At 36.2% G+C, this 18,659-nt stretch overlaps 1 protein-coding gene across 2 annotated transcripts; it reads left to right on the forward strand.

The window, feature by feature from the left end:
* The first annotated feature begins 779 nt into the window (after positions 1-779).
* On the forward strand, positions 780-18,329 carry ccdc22 (coiled-coil domain containing 22). 2 transcript variants are annotated; one of them, XM_067394813.1, is made up of 16 exons: positions 780-1,126; positions 1,267-1,444; positions 2,728-2,860; positions 4,441-4,547; positions 5,070-5,154; positions 5,357-5,526; positions 7,982-8,194; positions 9,109-9,300; positions 12,443-12,562; positions 12,737-12,853; positions 15,072-15,173; positions 15,609-15,716; positions 15,869-15,964; positions 16,519-16,578; positions 16,982-17,056; positions 17,155-18,329. In XM_067394813.1, the coding sequence occupies exons 1-16, from the start codon at positions 1,077-1,079 to the stop codon at positions 17,266-17,268; spliced, it is 1,920 nt and encodes a 639-aa protein (XP_067250914.1). In that variant the 5' UTR covers positions 780-1,076; the 3' UTR covers positions 17,269-18,329. The 2 variants fall into 2 exon arrangements, with proteins under 2 accessions (XP_067250914.1, XP_067250915.1); XM_067394814.1 differs by lacking the exon at positions 780-1,126 and having other exon boundaries at positions 1,413-1,544.
* The last annotated feature ends 330 nt before the right edge of the window (positions 18,330-18,659 follow it).

Genomic DNA, 18,659 nt, shown 5'->3' on the forward strand with positions numbered 1-18,659 from the left:
CATGTCACATGACTAATCACCATACATCATGTTTAAATATGCATGCAAATGAAATTTGAGGACTGTGGCTTATAGGCAAGATTTAAAGTGAATAAAATACGTACATTTAAATAGTAGGCACACAAAACTATGATTTGGCTTCAGAATTGTTTTAATGCTTTTTCATCAGGAATAATGTCACTTTCTTCATTGTCTTTTGTAAATGTGTTTTTTCTGTTACTGATAAGTGTGACAAGTATTTCTTGAAGAGGTAATGCAAATCAAATAGCAGCTTACTTTTTCCTCTTCATGTCAAAAAGATGGACCATGCTGATGGGTGGAGACAATTCAGTATAGGCTAAAAGAAATGGATAAAACTCTGTAAATTATTATTGTTGTAGCCTAATACATTTTAATAGCCTGTTGTTTTCTGAAAAATATTTCAAGGAATAAAAAGGAAAAAAGTCTCTGGGCATTGTGTTCTGAATTCGTGTCGAGTTTAAGGATTGTTTAGTCTAGTAGTAAAAACCTGTAGTAATTACATTGACGATAAATGCATTCAGATCAGTATCATGTGATAATAATTATAAAGTCATGATCTTCGGATTTTCTCTCAAGCCTACAAAAACATCTCAAACATTTCAATTCGCTCCTGGTGGACAGCGCACGTGCTTACGCGTCGGTCTCGTCACGAGACCTGAACGCGCGGTGAATGTCGGGAACTTGAGTTTTATATGAGTAGTTCAGTATGGATGAGTGAAATATCTAAAACTTCATGTCCCATGGTACACTGCGTCGGACACTCCTAGGTAATGACTTCCTCTCCAGAAAAAGCAGATTTTGAAGAGACTGGGTGAAAAAAGCTGTTATTTTGACACGCCGTTTTGTTAGAGGATGTGGTAAAAAGCACTTTATGGTTCATTTGAAACTGCGTTTTGAAATGTAACCATGGCAACCGAACGGTCGTCCTGGTTAGCAGCCCTGCACAGGCTGTAGTGAAAGCGATGCTGAGGGTTAGCTGAAGCCTTATGATATTCATTTGCCTTTAATATTGTTACGGAAGACAGTCGAACAGCTATATCTGATCTCGTTCCGTGATGGAAGAAGTCGATAGGATTTTAATTCACTCTCTAAGACAAGCGGGCACGTAAGTATCCAAAACCTAACAGGTCTCTTCAGTTGTGACAAGTCATTTCCTCCCTCTTTGGAGTGATTTGCATCTTGGGACAATCCAAACTTATTTTATGTCCACGTCTGTGTGTTTGTAATCACCTCATCATCTTCCAGAGACATTGATGAGGATGTTCAGAGTGTGAAACAGTTCACCAGTGAGCTGATCGTGGAGGCGGTGGTGAGATGCCTGCGCGTGATCGACCCTGCGCTGGGCAATGGATTGTCCCACTCGCTCCCCCCTGGCATGTCTGCCCGCTTTAGACTGGGCATGAGCCTGGCTCAGGCCTGTCAGGTGAGAGACACGGTGCCTGGACGTCATTCTGTGTGCAGAAGTGAACTTGAGCCCTCACACCTGACTGAGTCAGCTGACAACCAGTGAAAATGCATTACTGGTGATGAATAAGCACTTTTGTTTTGTTTTTAAGTTTGAATAATTGTGGTACAGCTTGGACAGTTATACCTTGTATTTAAATTATGAATAACTTAAATGTTTTTAATGTAAAATAAATGGGTCCTTTTACTGCAGACATTTCTCCGCAGTTGATCTTACACCATTGCTTTAGTCTGTTATGATGTAATTTAGATAACCTTTAAATGTGACACAATAAAATAATTTTTATTATAGTAATATTGTTTACATATCATCAGTAATTAAAGGATTAGTCCACTTTTAAATAAAATTTTCCTTATAATTTATTCACCCCCATGTCATCCAAGATGTTCATGTCTTTCGTCAGTCGAAAAGAAATTAAGGATTTTGATGAAAACAATCCAGGATTTTTCTCCTTATAGTGGACTTCAATGGTTACAAACGGTTGAAAGTCAAAGTTACAGTTTCAGTGCAGCTTCAAAAGGCTTTAAACGATACCTGACGAGGAATAAGGGTCTTATCTAGCGAAACGATCTGTCAGTTAAAAAAAAAAAAATGTAAATGTATATGCTTTATAAACACAAATGATTGCCTTCCAAGTGGTTCTGCCAAAACTGCACTTTTGTATTCTTCAAAAAGCTTACGCAGTACTTCCTACGCCTTACCTATTCTAATTACGGAGCAAATGCAGCGGCAGTTACATTTTTTCCATAAATTGAATAGGGAAGGCGTAGGACATACAGCGTAAGCTTTTTGAAGAATATGATAATGAGGTTTTGGTTGAACCACTTGGAAAGCGATCATTTTGTTTATATAAATCATATACATTTAAAAAATAAAATCGAAAATGACTGATTTGTTTCGCTAGATAAGACCCTTATTCCTCGTCTGGTATCGTTTAAAGCCCTTTGAAGCTGCACTGAAACTGTAATTTTGACCTTCAACAGTGGAGTCCATTGAAGTCCACTATGAGGAGAAAAATCCTTAATTTCTTTTCGACTGAAGAAAGAAAGACATGAACATCTTTGATGACATGGGGGTGAGTAAATAATCAGGAAAATTTTATTTGAAAGTGAACTAATCCTTTAACCTTTTTTGCAGTTTTGTCTCATAAATAGTTAGTACCACACTCTATAACTATTACAAAGTAGAGACACTTTGTTTAATGACTCTGATGTTATTTTTGCTTTGATATATATGTTTAGGATGTGGGCTTTAAAGGGGAAATTGGCTACCAGACATTTCTCTACAGCAATGAACCAGAGATTCGCTCTCTGTTCATGTTTCTGGTTGAGAAACTGCCCAGAGAGAGTTCAGAGGCCTCTGACCAGCCTGCAGGTACTTTAGACTACTGATTTTTACATGTATTTGGCATATACTTGAAATGAAACTCTGAAACTGAACTCTGCATGAAATGAAAAAGCAATTCTAAATGCGTCTTATTGATCTTATTTTGAATGATTCATCCATGCATTTGTTCCTTTTATTTTGCACTCATAATTTTTAATCTTTAATCTTGATCTTCTGGTGAAAAAAAAACAAACTTCTGTCTGGTGACATTTAGTCCACTTAAACCCTGCCCCTTTCTTAAAATCAGCCTTAAAGGGATAGTTCACTGAAAAATGAAAATTTTGTCATTATTTTTTCATCCTCAAGTGGTTGTAAATCTGTATGAGTTTCTTTCTTCTGTTGAACACAAAAGAAAATATTTCAAAGAATGTTGTTAACGACACAGGTTGATGGCATCCATTGACTTCCATAGTATTTTATTTTCCTACTATGGTGCCATCAACTGTTTGGTTACCCACATTCTTTAAAAATATATTCTTTTGTGTTCAACAGAAGAAAGAAACTCATACAGATTTAGAACCACTTGAGGATGAAAAAATAATGACAAAATGTTCATTTTTCGGTGAACTATCCCTTTAAGCTTGCATTCAGATCTGCCTCCATCCAACCAATAACCGATCAATAAAACCAAGTCCCTATGTTAATTTTTTTATTTTTTGATAATTGCATTTATCCAAGTTTCACTTGGATTTACATCACAAAGCGAAAGAAAAGATCTGTCAATACTTACGTTTCTTTAACACCATGATTTGCAATGCAGATAGTAAAACTGAAATCAAGCAACTAGTTCTTTCTCAAAAAGTACGTAAGCCTGTTTTATCCATGGAATTAAAAAAGGCAATAGCAACTTTTTACGTCATAGTTCTGACCTTATTTCTTGCAATTACATGTTAATGTTGTGCAGTTTTGAGTTCTGAGAAACCTGTAACACACACCTTCATGAATACCAATTAGAAGGAGTAAAACTTGCCTGAGTATCTTTTATTCAGCATTCAGATCTTTCTCTCACAATAATGTCTGACGCAATAGTGATTTGCAGTGATTCACTTCATTAAATCTGGTATGACTCAAAGTTTCCATTGTAGATTTTCAACACCAGAGATGAGTTTTTGTCAGTTTAATAATAATAAAGTGGTGTGGTTGGGCTGTGTTCTTCATGCTGGGATCAAAGGCTAATGTGATTAACTAGAGTGTTAATCTAACAGCTTAAAGTGCTGATTATGCCCAGCTTTCTTCAATAAACTAATTTTTTTCTCCCTCAGTTCTCCTACATTAATTCATTTAACACTCTTGATTGCATAAAACTTGCTTTAAAATGTTTAATTATTTTGGAAAAAATCCAAAGTCTACTTCAATTAATAGCTTGTTAACTCAATCATAAACTCAGTGGGAATCCGTGCAGACTGGTTCAAACTCACTATCGCAAACTCACTTTTTTCTCAGAACAGTTTGCTTGCCTTTGTGGCATCACATGCTGCTCATGATTATTTGATTAAATGAATATGTTTAATGAGGCTTGTCTCTCAGAATAGTCAGAATGTTGTCTACATTTTTATCTCCTCTCTTAGGGAAGTCTGCATTGTTGCAAAGAGCAATTGCTGCTCAAATTAAAGCGCAGTTGTCAGTGCCTTGGCTCCCTCCGTCCTGTAGACTCCCCATTCATCGAAAAACGCAGGTACCACAACATGCCTACACCTAGAAATCCAGGGCTAAGGCTTATGCAGCACTCTAGATTTTAAATACTTTGCTAGATTTTACTAATGGTAATGGTAGTTATGGTTCTCGGTGTGAACGGGCCTTTGCTCTAGTAACTCTACAAATATTCATATCATATATGGTTAAAGAATTTATACAATACCGTTTAAAACGTTTTTTTTATTGTTTTTGAAAGAAGTCTCTTATGCTCATTGAGGCTGCATTATTTCATTAAAAGTACAGTAAAAACAATACAGTTTAAAATAACTGTTTCCTATTTTATTACGTTTTGAAATGTTATTCATTCCTGTGGTGGCAAGGCTGTATTTTCGGCAGCCATTACACCAGTCATTGTATGTAATGTAAATGTATAAGCACAACACTGATGCTTATAGAAATGGTTAAATAAGAAATATTGTCATGATACATGTACAGTTACAGAGGTGAAACTGCTTCCAAGCTACCTAAGTAACTTGACAAATGTGTGCGAATCTAATTTCAGAGTTCCGGCCCGTGTCACAGTTTCCGCGCCCAGCCGCTGAGCCTTCCATATTCAGTGAAGGTCTCTTCCAGGAAACAGCCAAAAGGCATGCTCATTTTCATTTACTTAACCCAGCAAGCCCCCTTTGGTTTGGTGTGATATGTCTTAGACATTGTGGTATTGCCCTTGTTGCCACTTGCCCCTGAAGTGTGACCACATCTTTGGGGCATTTAACAAAAAAACGAATTTAGCTCTTATGATTCATTCAGCTAACATTGTCTTCGATGATTCTTTGTGAATTCTCTCAGAGATGCAAGAATACTGGAGGAATTATTTGCTGCCTGTCACCTCCCAGCCTTCCCAGCATGCCTCAGTGCCAGCGTCCCTCCTGGAGAACCACATCTCTGAACTTAGTGCCGCACAGGAGTGGGAGAATGAATGGAACAGCCAAGGCCTCCTGTCGAGACTTACACCTGAGGTTATTCTATTTCCCCATTCAAGTTTAAAGGGAGAGTTCAGCCAAAAATTTTAGTTATGTTTGTTGTTCAGTTATAAATTTGACATCTGTCCTAGGTATCCATATTATTCTCGTTCATAAATTTGTTTTTATTTTTTGATGTTCATTTTAAATTGTTTAAAATTCATTTTAATGATATTTATATTTTATTTTATTTCAGCTTTATTTTTTTAGTTTTCTTTAACAATGTTGAGTTGCGAATGAATGATTTGTTTGTTTAATCATAAAAGAATGGGTTGAATCAGTTTTAACGATTCATTCACGGCTGTTAGTTTCTCACAGAAAGCTTTTATATGATGATTTTTTGACAGCTCCACTCCTTATTCACTTTCCGTATATAGAAAAATTGATATTCTTTGCAGCCTCAGCATGACGTCTCTCTAGTACGAAGTCTAGGTTCCCTGTCTTGATAATAACAATAACACTAGCATGTAATTATTTTTGCTGCCGCCCTGTTTTCCTTCATGGAGTCTCTGTGGTAAAGGCATGTATCAACATGAGGCTGGAACACAGAGATGTCTTTCACACTAGTGTGACATTTAGCATGTATGTGTCCTGTGACTGTACTGCTGCCCTCTCACATCTCAGTTCCACATTCTCACCTCACCTGCCCTCCTACTTATACACTGGCCTATTGTCTGACCCCAAGACGTTCTTTAAGGATCCAGCACATATTTTATGTGTAAATCACAAGGCTTTATAACTTATTTCTTATTAACTTATTTCTCTTTATTGTTTTATCTGCAGTGCTTTGAGAATAGTAAATAGAACAGAAAATAACCACAGCACATTTAAGATTTATAGTTTATTTAAAGGTGCCCTAGAACTTTTTTTAAAAAGATGTAATATAAGTCTAAGGTGTCCCCTGAATGTGTCTGTGAAGTTTCAGCTCAAAATACCCCATAGATTTTTTTAAATTCATTTTTTAACTGCCTATTTTGGGGCATCATTATAAATGAGCCGATTCAGGGTGTGTGGCCCTTTAAATGCCGATGCTCCCCGCCCACGGAGCTCGCACTTTCCTTAAACAACATAAAAAAAGTTTAAACAGCTAATATAACCCTCAAAATGGATCTTTACAAAGTGTTTGTCATGCAGCATATCTAATCGCGTAAGTACAGTGTTTATTTTGATGTTTACATTTATTCTGAATGAATTTGAGGCTATGCTCCATGGCTAACGGCTAATGCTACACAGTTGGAGAGATTTATAAAGAATGAAGTTGTGTTTATGAATTATACAGACTGCAAGTGTTTAAAAATGAAAATGCGACAGCTCTTGTCTCCGTGAATACAGTAAGAAATGATGGTAACTTTAACCACATTTAACAGTACATTAGCAACATGCTAAAAAAACATTTAGAAAGACATTTTACAAATATCACTAAAAATATCATGATATCATGGATCATGTCAGTTATTATTGCTCCATCTGCCATTTTTCGCTATTGTCCTTGCTTGCTTACCTAGTCTGTTGATTCGGCTGTGATCCAGACGTTAATACTGGCTGCCCTTGTGTAATGCCTTTCATAATGTTGGGAACATGGGCTGGCATATGCAAATATTGGGGGCGTACACCCCGATTGTTACGTAACAGTCGGTTTTATGTTGAGATTCGCCTGTTCTTCAGAGGTCTTTTAAACAAATGAGATTTATATAAGGAGGAGGAAACAATGGAGTTTGAGGCTCACTGTATGTCATTTCCATGTACTGAACTCTTGTTAACTATGCCAAAGTAAATTCAGTTTTTTAATCTAGGGCACCTTTAAACTGTCAAGATTTACTAAATAAACTGTATTATTCAACTAAAGAGATATGATTATGGTAACAAGGATTTAATTTGGTGATTTAAATGGGTTGAAGGTCCAAATTGCAGTTTCAGTGCAGCTTCAAAGGGCTCTACATGATCCCAGCAGAAGAATAAGGGTCTTATCTAGTGAAATGATAGGTAATTTTCTAAAAATTACTTCTGCTTATGTCACGTGTGACCTTTCCAATGTGATTATTTTATGTGCATCGTAGAGCTAGTGATTAAAGGTTAAAAAGGTGTTTTTTTTTTGGTTAAAAAGTATGTAATTTTTTTTTTTTTTTAGAAAATGACTGATCGTTTCACTAGATAAGACCCTTATTCCTTGGCTGGGATTATGTAGAGCCCTTTGAAGCTGCATTGAAACTGCAATTTGGACCTTCAACCCGTTGGTAACTGTTGGAATCCACTATATGGAGAAAAATCCTTGAATGTTTTCCTCAACCTTAATTTCTTTTCGACTGAAGAAAGAAAGACATGAACATCTTGGATGACATGGGTTTGAGTAAATTATCAGAAATTTTTAATTCTGAAGCGAACTAATCCTTTAATCATTTTAATTCCTTGTTCTCAGTTTGTTTAACTCACTCTTGTTATCTTGTCTCTTCAGGAGTACCGATCCAGGAAAAAAGCTCGACTGCAGAAGCGGATTGAAGAGCAGCTAAGAACGGCAGCTCAGCCTCGACCTGACACACACGGAGCCACTCGCTCGACTTCTGACCTTGCCGAGTTGCTGCTGTCATTCGGTGGTGCTTCCACTGGGGGAGATGTGCTGACCAAAGGCACACGCTTCACCCATACAGAGAAATTCACCTTTACACAGGTACCCGTCAGAATTTGTTTACTTAAACTGTGATGTGCCAAGGTTCCTACACACATTGGAAAATCTTGACATTTCTAATGCTGTTTTCCAGTCATGGAAAATTTAGTACATGTCATGGAAAATAAAAGTGACATGACTGTGTTACTAACAAGATTATCTTAAAATTTTGATACTGCAGCTTTTGACTAAGCTTGCCAAATGTACTAGAAATATGTGCCAAATGAAAAACATATTTTAGACAAATATTTTTAGTGTGTTAAGTGAGAAACAGAGTGCTAATATGTGATAACATTTTGTGTATTGACTGACTGTAGATGTGTTGCACTAAATACACGCTAAACAAATAGGCCTGTCAGTAGGCTGTCATGTAATCTGGGCTGAGACAAACAGAGTATTAATAGTTCTGATAATATGCTTTCTCAATGGGACTCTGTGATTGTGATTGGTCATTACAGTTTTTCACTTTACCTTTCAAACACAAAATTTGTATTATCATTAGAAACATTTATATAGTAATAATATTCATGGGTATTATGCTGATTAATGTGCTATAATACAGCTTTTTTTAAACCAATACATAAATAAAATTGAACACAAAATTAATATTATATTTATCAATTATTATAAACAGTTTATATAGTAATTCATAATGTGTATTATTATTTTATTGCTGCAGTCTAATAGTAAACTTTTATTAAATATGCATATTGGTTATTGGGCACTTGTACAAAAAGTATGAAAGATCAGTATTTGTCAATTTCTACTTGAATAACTTCTAGTTATTTTTTACATTATTAAAAGTTAATTTTAGATTGTTTATCCAGTTAATTTAATCTACTTGGAGATACATCTTAAAATGTTTAGGCTCTTAGCTAAAAAGCCAAATTAAAGTAAAAGGACAATTATTTTTTTAGGAACCTGAGAAAGCAGCCCAGCAGATGGCAGCAGCAGCAAGTGCACTTCCCAGCTCTCACCAATCAGAGGAGGACCTAAAGGCCCAGCAGGAAGCAGAACTTTCTGCTCTGCAGCAACAGTTGCAGCAGTTGTCAGTCCAAATGGAAGAAGTGGGCGGAGACATTAAGCAGCTCACTGTGTCCATCCAGCAGGTAATGACCAATCAGATAAAATGAAATGTGATACTGACAATATATCACATTACATATTATATCACATAAATAGTGATGTAACAGTAATAATGCAGGGAAATATTTAAATTCTCAGATTTCAAAGAGAATTGGAGAATAAAGGCCTGTGATATAAAAGCACCTTAAGTTTTTCCCTTAAGTATGACACTTAAGGCGTGATTTCCCCTTAACTAAGGGAATGACTTAAGGGTGTTGCATATAATCTCTTAAACTGTTCTCTTAGGTAAGGGAAACCATTAAGTGTTTCACGACAGCATCCCAGGTTTTGCCGTTACAAAACTCAAATTGATAGTTTACTCAAAATTGAGATTTCTTCCGTAATTCACTCACCCTCATGTCGTTCCAAACCCATAAGACTTTCATTCATCTTTGGATAACAAATAAAAATATTTTTAATATTCTCTCATCATTTATGTCCATTTATTGAAAGACATCCTTATGATTACGGCTGTGTCGGAAGCTCAAACGTGCTTTTGCGCACGTTTGCGCTTCTGTTGACCATATAAGATATGTGCTACATATGTGATCTCATCAATGTTTATGTGAATAAACCGCTAAAGTACAATTTGATTATCATATAAAGCGGTTGATTGTGTCTCGTTATAAGACTTGGTTTGAACCTGCTCAACTCAGTGTAACACTTAAGGTGAAGTTTTCCTAACCTTATGTTATACTTAGGGAAATGACGATTAAGGGGCTTTATACAACACTTAAGTTTTTTTAGGGGATTACTTAAAGCAGAACTAAGTAACTTTTTTTACCCTCATAAAAAGTTTTCTAAGTCCTTACGATGGTTAATTGATTTGTAGTGGTGTGTTTGAGGCGAGCACTAACCCCCTCTGGCACGTCTACGCCAGAATACAGCACTTGCAAGTTGAGCTGCATCGACCCGACACAATCTCGCCTCATGTTCACGTTCACGCGAGAGTGACAAAATGCTTTACGGTAATTCAAAAACAATGTATATATTATGACTTTATAAGACAATTTCGAAAATTACCCACCTCCATCGAGTGTACTGTATTTGCAAATTACCCACGTCCTCTTTCTTGTACTGTATTTGCTACTACTGCGCTGGTGAGCGTTGTAGTCGTTGTAGTCCAGAGCTGCGCTTGGAGTATTTACGACAGTGTGATTCACTGAAGGAAACTGTAGGGGGAGCTTCGCAAAATCTTACTGAGTTCCGCTTTAAGTGAAAAATACATACTTAAGGGAAATTCTTAGGGTTTATGACGTTTCACCTAAAGAAACCCTTAGGTAATACTTAACAGTTATTTTCTCCAACACCCTTAAGTTTAAGTGAAACATAAGGGCGATCTTAAGGGAAAATTACACTTAAGGTGCTTTATGCAACCGGGCACTGTTCACACCGGGACGAATATTGTGCGCGGTTATCGCCGACGTTTAACGCCTTGTGACTAAACAAAGGGCGGCAATGTGAGTGTGCACACCTGGTGCATACCAAGCCGCAACCTCCCCCAGTTTCTCTTGAGGCCAATACGGAAGTGACTTAAACTGCAATTCATCGACTGGCCGCTAGGGACAGACTCCAAAAGAGAGCAGAATCTCATTGTTTTACAGCAGAAAAAAACATGTTTACAGGTTGGTACAAATTGTGGTTTTGGTTGTCTGTTAATGTTGCCCTTCATGACAACTCTGAGGGGGGTGAATTTTTTTATAACTCCTCCATTTAAATTATATTAAGCCTTAAAGTTCTGCATAATTAAGGGTGTGGTCACTTGAGTGACAGGTACTGCGCTGCTGTCTGTGAGCCACTTTACCTCAGCTAATTCCAGCTGCTGAATTTGGCATCTCTGCCGTGTTTGTGCTTTTTCGGGATTATTTTATACAATTATAAAATTATATGGTTTGCTGCGTCGAGACAGATGCGGAAGGAAAGGATCGTCGTGGCATTGGCTAAAAGTTTTGTTCGTGAGATTTACTATGACTATGGCTGGAGAATATGCCTCTCAAGACACCACAAACTCCGACAGCACTGCTTGGATATTATAACTAAAACTGCTGCATTTTGGATGCGGGCTCATTTTTTTGTGAGATATATGATCATATACAATTTTACAACATAAACGCTGCCCAGGTTGTATAATTTCTTGATCGATGATGGAGAGCAGATCATTCAGAAGAAATGTGATGCAAACAATGGATAATATATTAATATATCATGGATTTAACGCTTTTGTGGACAAAAAGTACTGTTTTTTTTTTTTGTTTTTTTTTCTGTTTTTTTTTCAATGGACACTCATGGACATTTTACCCAAGTGCAATGGATTGGATTCATTTTGCGATCACTATTTCATTATAAAGGTATAAATAAAGTTACTGGTGCTGGAGCACATTGTAAAAAAGACGCTGTAGATTGACAGTAAACCTTTATAACTTTCTAATGATATAACTTATCTTTATTAACTAATAAAGATCATTTATATCATTAGAATATTAATATTTTAGATAGTATCTCCCTTGCCTGCTAACATGGTCACGTCGAGCTAGGCAGTGTGGTTTCAGTAACCAGTCACATCATGGGCTCCAACCAAGTCCCCCCTCTTTGCCCATTTTCAGTTATCCGGGAGTGACGCGCAGCTAAGTTGGCAGCGGCCTCATTTTCGCCTCAAAACTGCTCTTCAGAAATCTACGGGTGACGTCACGGACACTACGTCCATATTTTTTTTACAGTCTATGGTGCACACCAACGCAAAAAAAGCGTCATTTTTTTAAAAAACACCTCGGGTTTGTTTTTTTGGTTTGACGCGCCGCGTTAAAAACTACCAATCGACCAATGAGAGTGGCGCTTTTGTTCATGCGCCTGGAGCTGCTGAAGTTACTGTAAAACACGACTTGGTGGCACTTATTTTATATATATATATATATATATATATATATATATAAAATGTGGCACACACAAGCGCCACATACTGTCAGGGAGTGAATTTGCACGCCAGTGAAAATCACTTTGGTATGAACACAAAAAATGTCTCGAAAAACCTGGCGATAAACACGTAAGATATTCGTCCTGGTGTGTACAGGCCTTAAGTGAAGCATTTTTTTAATAACTAATATTTTTGCTTTGCGTTAATGTATGCAGGTGTCCGATGAGTTGCAACAGAGTGAAGTGAGTAATGCCGAGAAGGAGAATTCAGTCAAAATGAAGAGACAGACCATTGACCTACTGCCTGACGCTGAAAACAACCTGCTCAAGTTACAGGTAAATGCGTCACACCAAGTACACACCTGTACCGTCCCCTCCGACTTGATGGCAGATAAAAATAAAAACAGGAATAACTGTACAGTGCAAACAGAATTAAAACATATGTAACTATGCTGTGATGGCATGTAGTCACATGTTTCTCTTCGTCTGTCCTGTGTTTGTGTTTGGTAGAGTCTGGTAGAGGCCAGCTCTAAACGAGTGATTCATTTGGCCTCTCAGTGGGAGAAACACAGAGTCCCGTTGATTGACGAGCACCGCAGGCTAAAAGAGCTGTGCAGCAACAGAGAGGTACCTTGTGTTACCCTGATGTGTTCTACAGCCTTACAGCATCTGCACTCCTGTCTAAACAGCCAAATATGTAGATATTAATAACTGCAGTCATTTTAATTATCATCTCTGATTAATTATTCACAGACTTATTCATTGATCCTACATAAGTGTAATAATGAGAAATTACGTTTTGGTTAAAAAGCGATTTTTCTGAATAAAATTGCAATTAGGATATAAAATGCGATTTTTATTTTATTAATTTATTACACATATTTTTTATTTTAAATAAAGCTTTAAAGTTTAAAGCAATAACGTTTGCTGTGCTTGTTTTTAGGGCTGCAAAATTTGGCCCAAAATGTTGTGATTATAAATTATTATTATTAAATATATATTTTTTTATGATTATTTTACTAAATAGAAATATTGAAGTAAGAAATTTGATATTGTAATATTTAAGTGTAAAATAAAAAATTAATATTTAAGAAAAATAATAATAATAATTTTATTTTGCAGTACAGTTGTAACATTACAATTCTAATATGGCTGTATTAGGCCCGTTTACACTAGTGCATTTTAAATTTAAAAAGGCATTTTAAAATCAAAATGATCCTCGTCTACACTGGCGTTTCCAAAGTGTTTCAGAAACTATCTTTGTCTTCACTACATGACCGAAAACGCTTGTCACATGACTGTTCATGCACACTGGGCATGTGCGTGCGTATAAAGGCTCTGGTATACTTCAAACAAACTTCTTTTTTGTTCTTCGTTTAGGTGTAAAACGAAGTTCGAAATGCATGACCAGCGATATACTGTAAACGAACATCTGACACCGCCCACACCGATGAGAGCGACTTTTAGATGAATATGTAAATATGTGCCATGCACTTTCTTCTCAGTAACAAAATAAACACAACAAAAATGAGAAAACATTAAGCATTTATTATAGAAAGCATAAGAAAAGGGTCTGATCATAACAGCATGGGAATGTTAGCACTAGCTCTGCAAAGTAGCACTCCAGTCACGTCACATCTTCATATAGCACTTTATTCAATGGATTGCTTAAAATCAAGCAGCTTTACAGTATCAAACATGAAAAACAGTGTAAGTGCCTCATTTTTTACAAGCACAACTTCATTTTGTACTATAAAGCAGCTGTCTAGTCTGTTCATGTTTTCACCCGCGGAGCTCTTACCTCAACAAAATCTAAAGACGAAATGAGTCAGAGATGCGCCCACGCGAGTGAAGGCGGAGCCTCAACGCACACCTCCTGTTACGTTATCGTCACTCACCAATGGTAGTACGAAGGTGTTTTGGTGCTGGAACAAACTTTTCCTGAAAGTTTGCTTTGGCAAGAACTTCCAAAAAGAATACAAAACGAACTTCGTTTTGGCCTGATTTTGTTCGAAATGACGTCACATCAGTTCTTTCTTCGATTGCGTTTGAAGTATACCGGGGCCTTAAGTGTAAACAGTTGCCTCTTGGTCATGTAGGTAGCTGCAGTATTTAAAAAAATACAGAGTTTAACTGCACAATGGCTGCTAAAAATGACAAATCCAGCAAAGATTGCAGTTCAGCCTCCATGTTATCGTTTACACGGTTGTCAAAGATACGCAGAACAAACATGGGCAGCAACGGCATCGTTTTAAAAAATCTCAGTTTTTGTCCGTTTACACTGAAACACAACCCCAGTGTTTTCAAACCAAAATTGGCTCAGCAGCGGAAAGGAAAGTCTCCATTTTTGAGGGTTGAAAATAATCAAATGTTTCAAATGTTTTTATTTTGGCAGAAAAAAACAGGGAGTCCGTAGTCTTTTCTTTTGTTGACAACAGCCGGTTTATAAACTCTTCTTATTACAAGTTTGGGATGTTGGGTGATGCATGTTGTATTTCCAAATGTACGTTATAAGTGAGGAAACCTCAGAGCACAGGCAGAGATGAGTCCATGTGGAGCATAAACTCTACATAACCTGCGAACATGAGCTGTTTTGAAACACTGAAAACACTGGATCATCAGCTGCTCGCATGTAAAAAAAAAACACAGTGACTGTTTCACTCTAAAACACAAAGCACATATATCTATGTAATTAAACCAAAGCCTTTTTTGATAATTGCACTAACCCATATAACATTTTCCATTCTGTTATAATTAATCGTGCAGCCCTAAATTTGATTTTGAATGCTTTTATTTTTTTATTTTCGCATTCACAAAGTGACCGATTATGTAAACTTTTGCTTAGTCTGAGTCCTCCAGGAAACTGTCAGAGATCAAAGACCTGCATGACAAAATCAGGCAGTCTGCTGAGGAGGCCAAAAAGAAAGAAAGTCTCTACAAGCAGCTGGTATGTTTTAATTTTTCACCCCTCCCCTCTGCTTTTCAGTCATCCAGGAAATGCACTTAGCACTACACCATGTCCTAACCAGTCACAGAACAAAAACAAGTGTTCCATCTGTCCCACGTACATGAGGTTTTGTTAGCATCAACCACAACCACCATTTGGTTTTTTATATCTGCTGCATATCAGCATCTCTATATCAGCACCTTTATATGAGCTGTGTTACCTCACCCCCCTCGGAATCTTTATAAATTTAACTGTATTTAAAGTGTGTGTATAATAATCTGCATTACATTACTGTTTATTAAACATCAAATATGTTTTGATAGTAGTAAATGCACACACGGTTAGGACATGGTCAAAGAAAGCATTTAAGTGTTAGGTTTGTCTTATGATCTTTATTGTTTGTTGGTTTAACATTCAGCAAATGTTTTTCCACAGCTAACAGAATATGAAACCCTGTCTAAAGATGTGTCACGCTCAGCCTATACCATGAGGATCTTGGAGATTGTAGGCAACATAAAGAAACAGAAGGAGGAAATCACTAAGGTCTTTGTTGGAGTTCATCCTTTATCTAGCCCACAATAAAATACTTCATCTGAGTTCATGACCTGTGTCTACAGTCGTCAGCTTTGTGTTTGAAGTTGGCTGGTCTTCAGAAGCCTTTTGACCTCTGACCCTATTAATTGACCCCCCTGTAGATTTTGTCGGACACAAAGGACTTGCAGAAAGAGATTAACAGCCTTACTGGAAAACTGGACCGAACATTTGCCGTCACAGATGAACTGGTGTTTAAGGTGAGTCTTATATATTGTGGGGTCCAAAAGTCAGGTTTTTTTTTTTTTTTTTTTTCAAATAAAACAGTAAATATTTATACACTACTGTTCAAAAGTTTGGAGACATGTTTCACATGTTTTTGAAAAATGTTTTTGATTATAAAATAAAAAAATTCAGTAAAAAAATAATTTTATGAAATTATTGAAATGTATAATATTTCTATTTTAATATATTTTAAAATGTAGTTTATTTCTGAGGTGTTTCTAAAGGCAATTATCAGTATTGAAAACAGCTGTGCTGCTTAATATTTTTGTGAAAACCATAATAATTTTTTAGGATTCTTTGAATAGAAAGTTTAAAAGATTAGTTTTTTTTTGTTTGTTTGTTTTTTTTATAGTAATTTTTTGTAAGATTCAGAAATTTCTTTACTGTCACTTTATGATCTGAATAAAAGTATTTATTTCTTTCAATATAAATTCTTATTCATTTTATGTTAGTGTTTTTAGGTGAACATTGTTTTGTATTTAAAACATTGTATTCAGTATTCAAACACTGAAATCTTTTCAAACTGCAGGATGCCAAGAAAGATGAATCTGTCCGCAAATCTTACAAGTACTTGGCTGCCTTACATGAGGTACGTATCTGCATATCATTAAGATGATCCACAAATAAATATTATAAAACATATTTATTGATGTTGTCACTGGTCTTGATATTTGTCCTTGAATAAAATATACTGTAGTCCTCAAATGCAGGTACTGTGTTCAAAACACATTCTTGTCTCATGTGACAAGTCCTGCAAAAGGCAAGCTGCTTGTGAACCTTCAAAAAACATTTTATATAACAATAGCACATAATGTGGTGGCTTGTGCTCCTTAAGCTCTGGCCATTAGCAGTGTTTTAGTCCTCCTGTTCAATCTCTGAACTACTCAACTCAACTTGAGTTAATGCCCTTGGTGACTTTTTACAGGATTCTGGCTACTTTGTTCTGAAAAATAATTATAATTTTAATCATTCTATCATTTCTGTGCTCTCAGAACTGCACTCAGTTAATTCAGACCATTGAGGACACGGGAACCATCATGAGAGAAATCCGAGACCTTGAGGAGCAGGTGTGAAAACAACTCATGTTTAGATGCATTTTCATTTGTCAAAACTAAGCAAACATTTCATTGTCACTTTTCAACTGTGTGATTCTTGATTTTTGTAGATTGAGACCGAAAATGGAAAAAGAACAGTTAGCAATCTAGAGAAGATTCTTGAAGACTACAAGGCCATTCGTCAGGAAAACTCTGCCCTTGCTGCAAAGATCCGGGAAGGTTGAGTCGTTGCGCCGTCCATGTTTGATAAAACTGCAGAGCGAAAACCCACCCTGCTGAAATGAGTGCTGCTGTGAGAGACGTCAGTTTGACTCCCATCTGCGTCAGCCCGCCATCAGAAATAATCCTCATCACATCAGCAACTTTCAGCTTTTACTGAGGGTTTGAACACAGGAGTTTTTTTGCATCAAAATGACACAAATTTGAAGAAATGTTAGTTAAAACTAATTCTGATCATTGTGATGAGATTCTGTTTTTAACAAAAGCTTGGACTGCAATAATTTGAGAAGGACCAGTCCCACCGCTTCAGCTGGATAAGACAACATCTTTGTTATACGGTGATAACCATATTATGTACATGAAAGTGTCCGTTAACAGTGACCTCTGATTGTTGTTCATCGTATGGGTTGAGCTGCTCATGGACATTACAAGATTCAGGTGATTTGATTGCACTTGGAGAATAGTGGGCTGATAACAACTTAAAACACTCATGAACAGCTTGCCTGTTTCGTATTAAAGCATACATTTGATAACTGTTTGTTTGGCTCTGATGGATCCATAGAACTGTTAAAATACTCCTCATTTAAAAGTTTTATTGTATTTGAACCTCTGTGATAGAAAAGTCTGTCAGGCTGACTGTAGGAAAGCTGTGTAAACACATTTAAGTGTCTGATTGACTAACACTGATGATTGTCCCAATCAAACTGGTTTTCAAAGTTGATGCCATCTTTGAAATGTTTGATTTTAGAGATTATATGGAAAAGAATGTTTTGTAATTTACCATTACTTGTATACATCTGCTCAATCTCTGAACATGATGTTCTGATATTTCACTGTTTTGCCAGAAGTTGTTATTGTCCTTAAAAAAATTGCCTTTTTCTTTTGCAAAATATTTTTGAGAATGAGGTTTTGACTCTTGAAATTAGGTATTTGACCCTTTGACTTATTAGGGTAAAGATTGACATTTGATGTAATAATTAGAAATCAGGGCGGAAAAGTCTAATTGTGAATTTATATAGAAAAGAATGTTTTGTAATTAGCCATGACTTGTATACATCTGCTCAATCTCTGAACATGATGTTCTGATATTTCACCAGTTTGCCACTAGTTGTTATTGTCCGAGGAAATTAACGGCCGATTGAATCAGACAAAAACATCACATTTCACTCCAAATGAAGAAAATCAATGGATTTTGCTTTAATGAAACCTTACAATAGTTTTAGAAAGTAAAAAAAAAAAGAAGAAAAACCCACACATTTTAATATTTATTTAAAAAAATATATATATATATTGACAAATGTTTATATAATTTCCTGATAATACTGTCAAATTAACAGGGTGGAAAAATGAACAAAATGTCCTAAAAAATAATCTTCTGGGATAGTGACAAAACACT

This window comes from Chanodichthys erythropterus, chromosome 9 (genome assembly GCF_024489055.1).
Source record: "Chanodichthys erythropterus isolate Z2021 chromosome 9, ASM2448905v1, whole genome shotgun sequence".
Lineage (NCBI taxonomy): Eukaryota > Metazoa > Chordata > Actinopteri > Cypriniformes > Xenocyprididae > Chanodichthys > Chanodichthys erythropterus.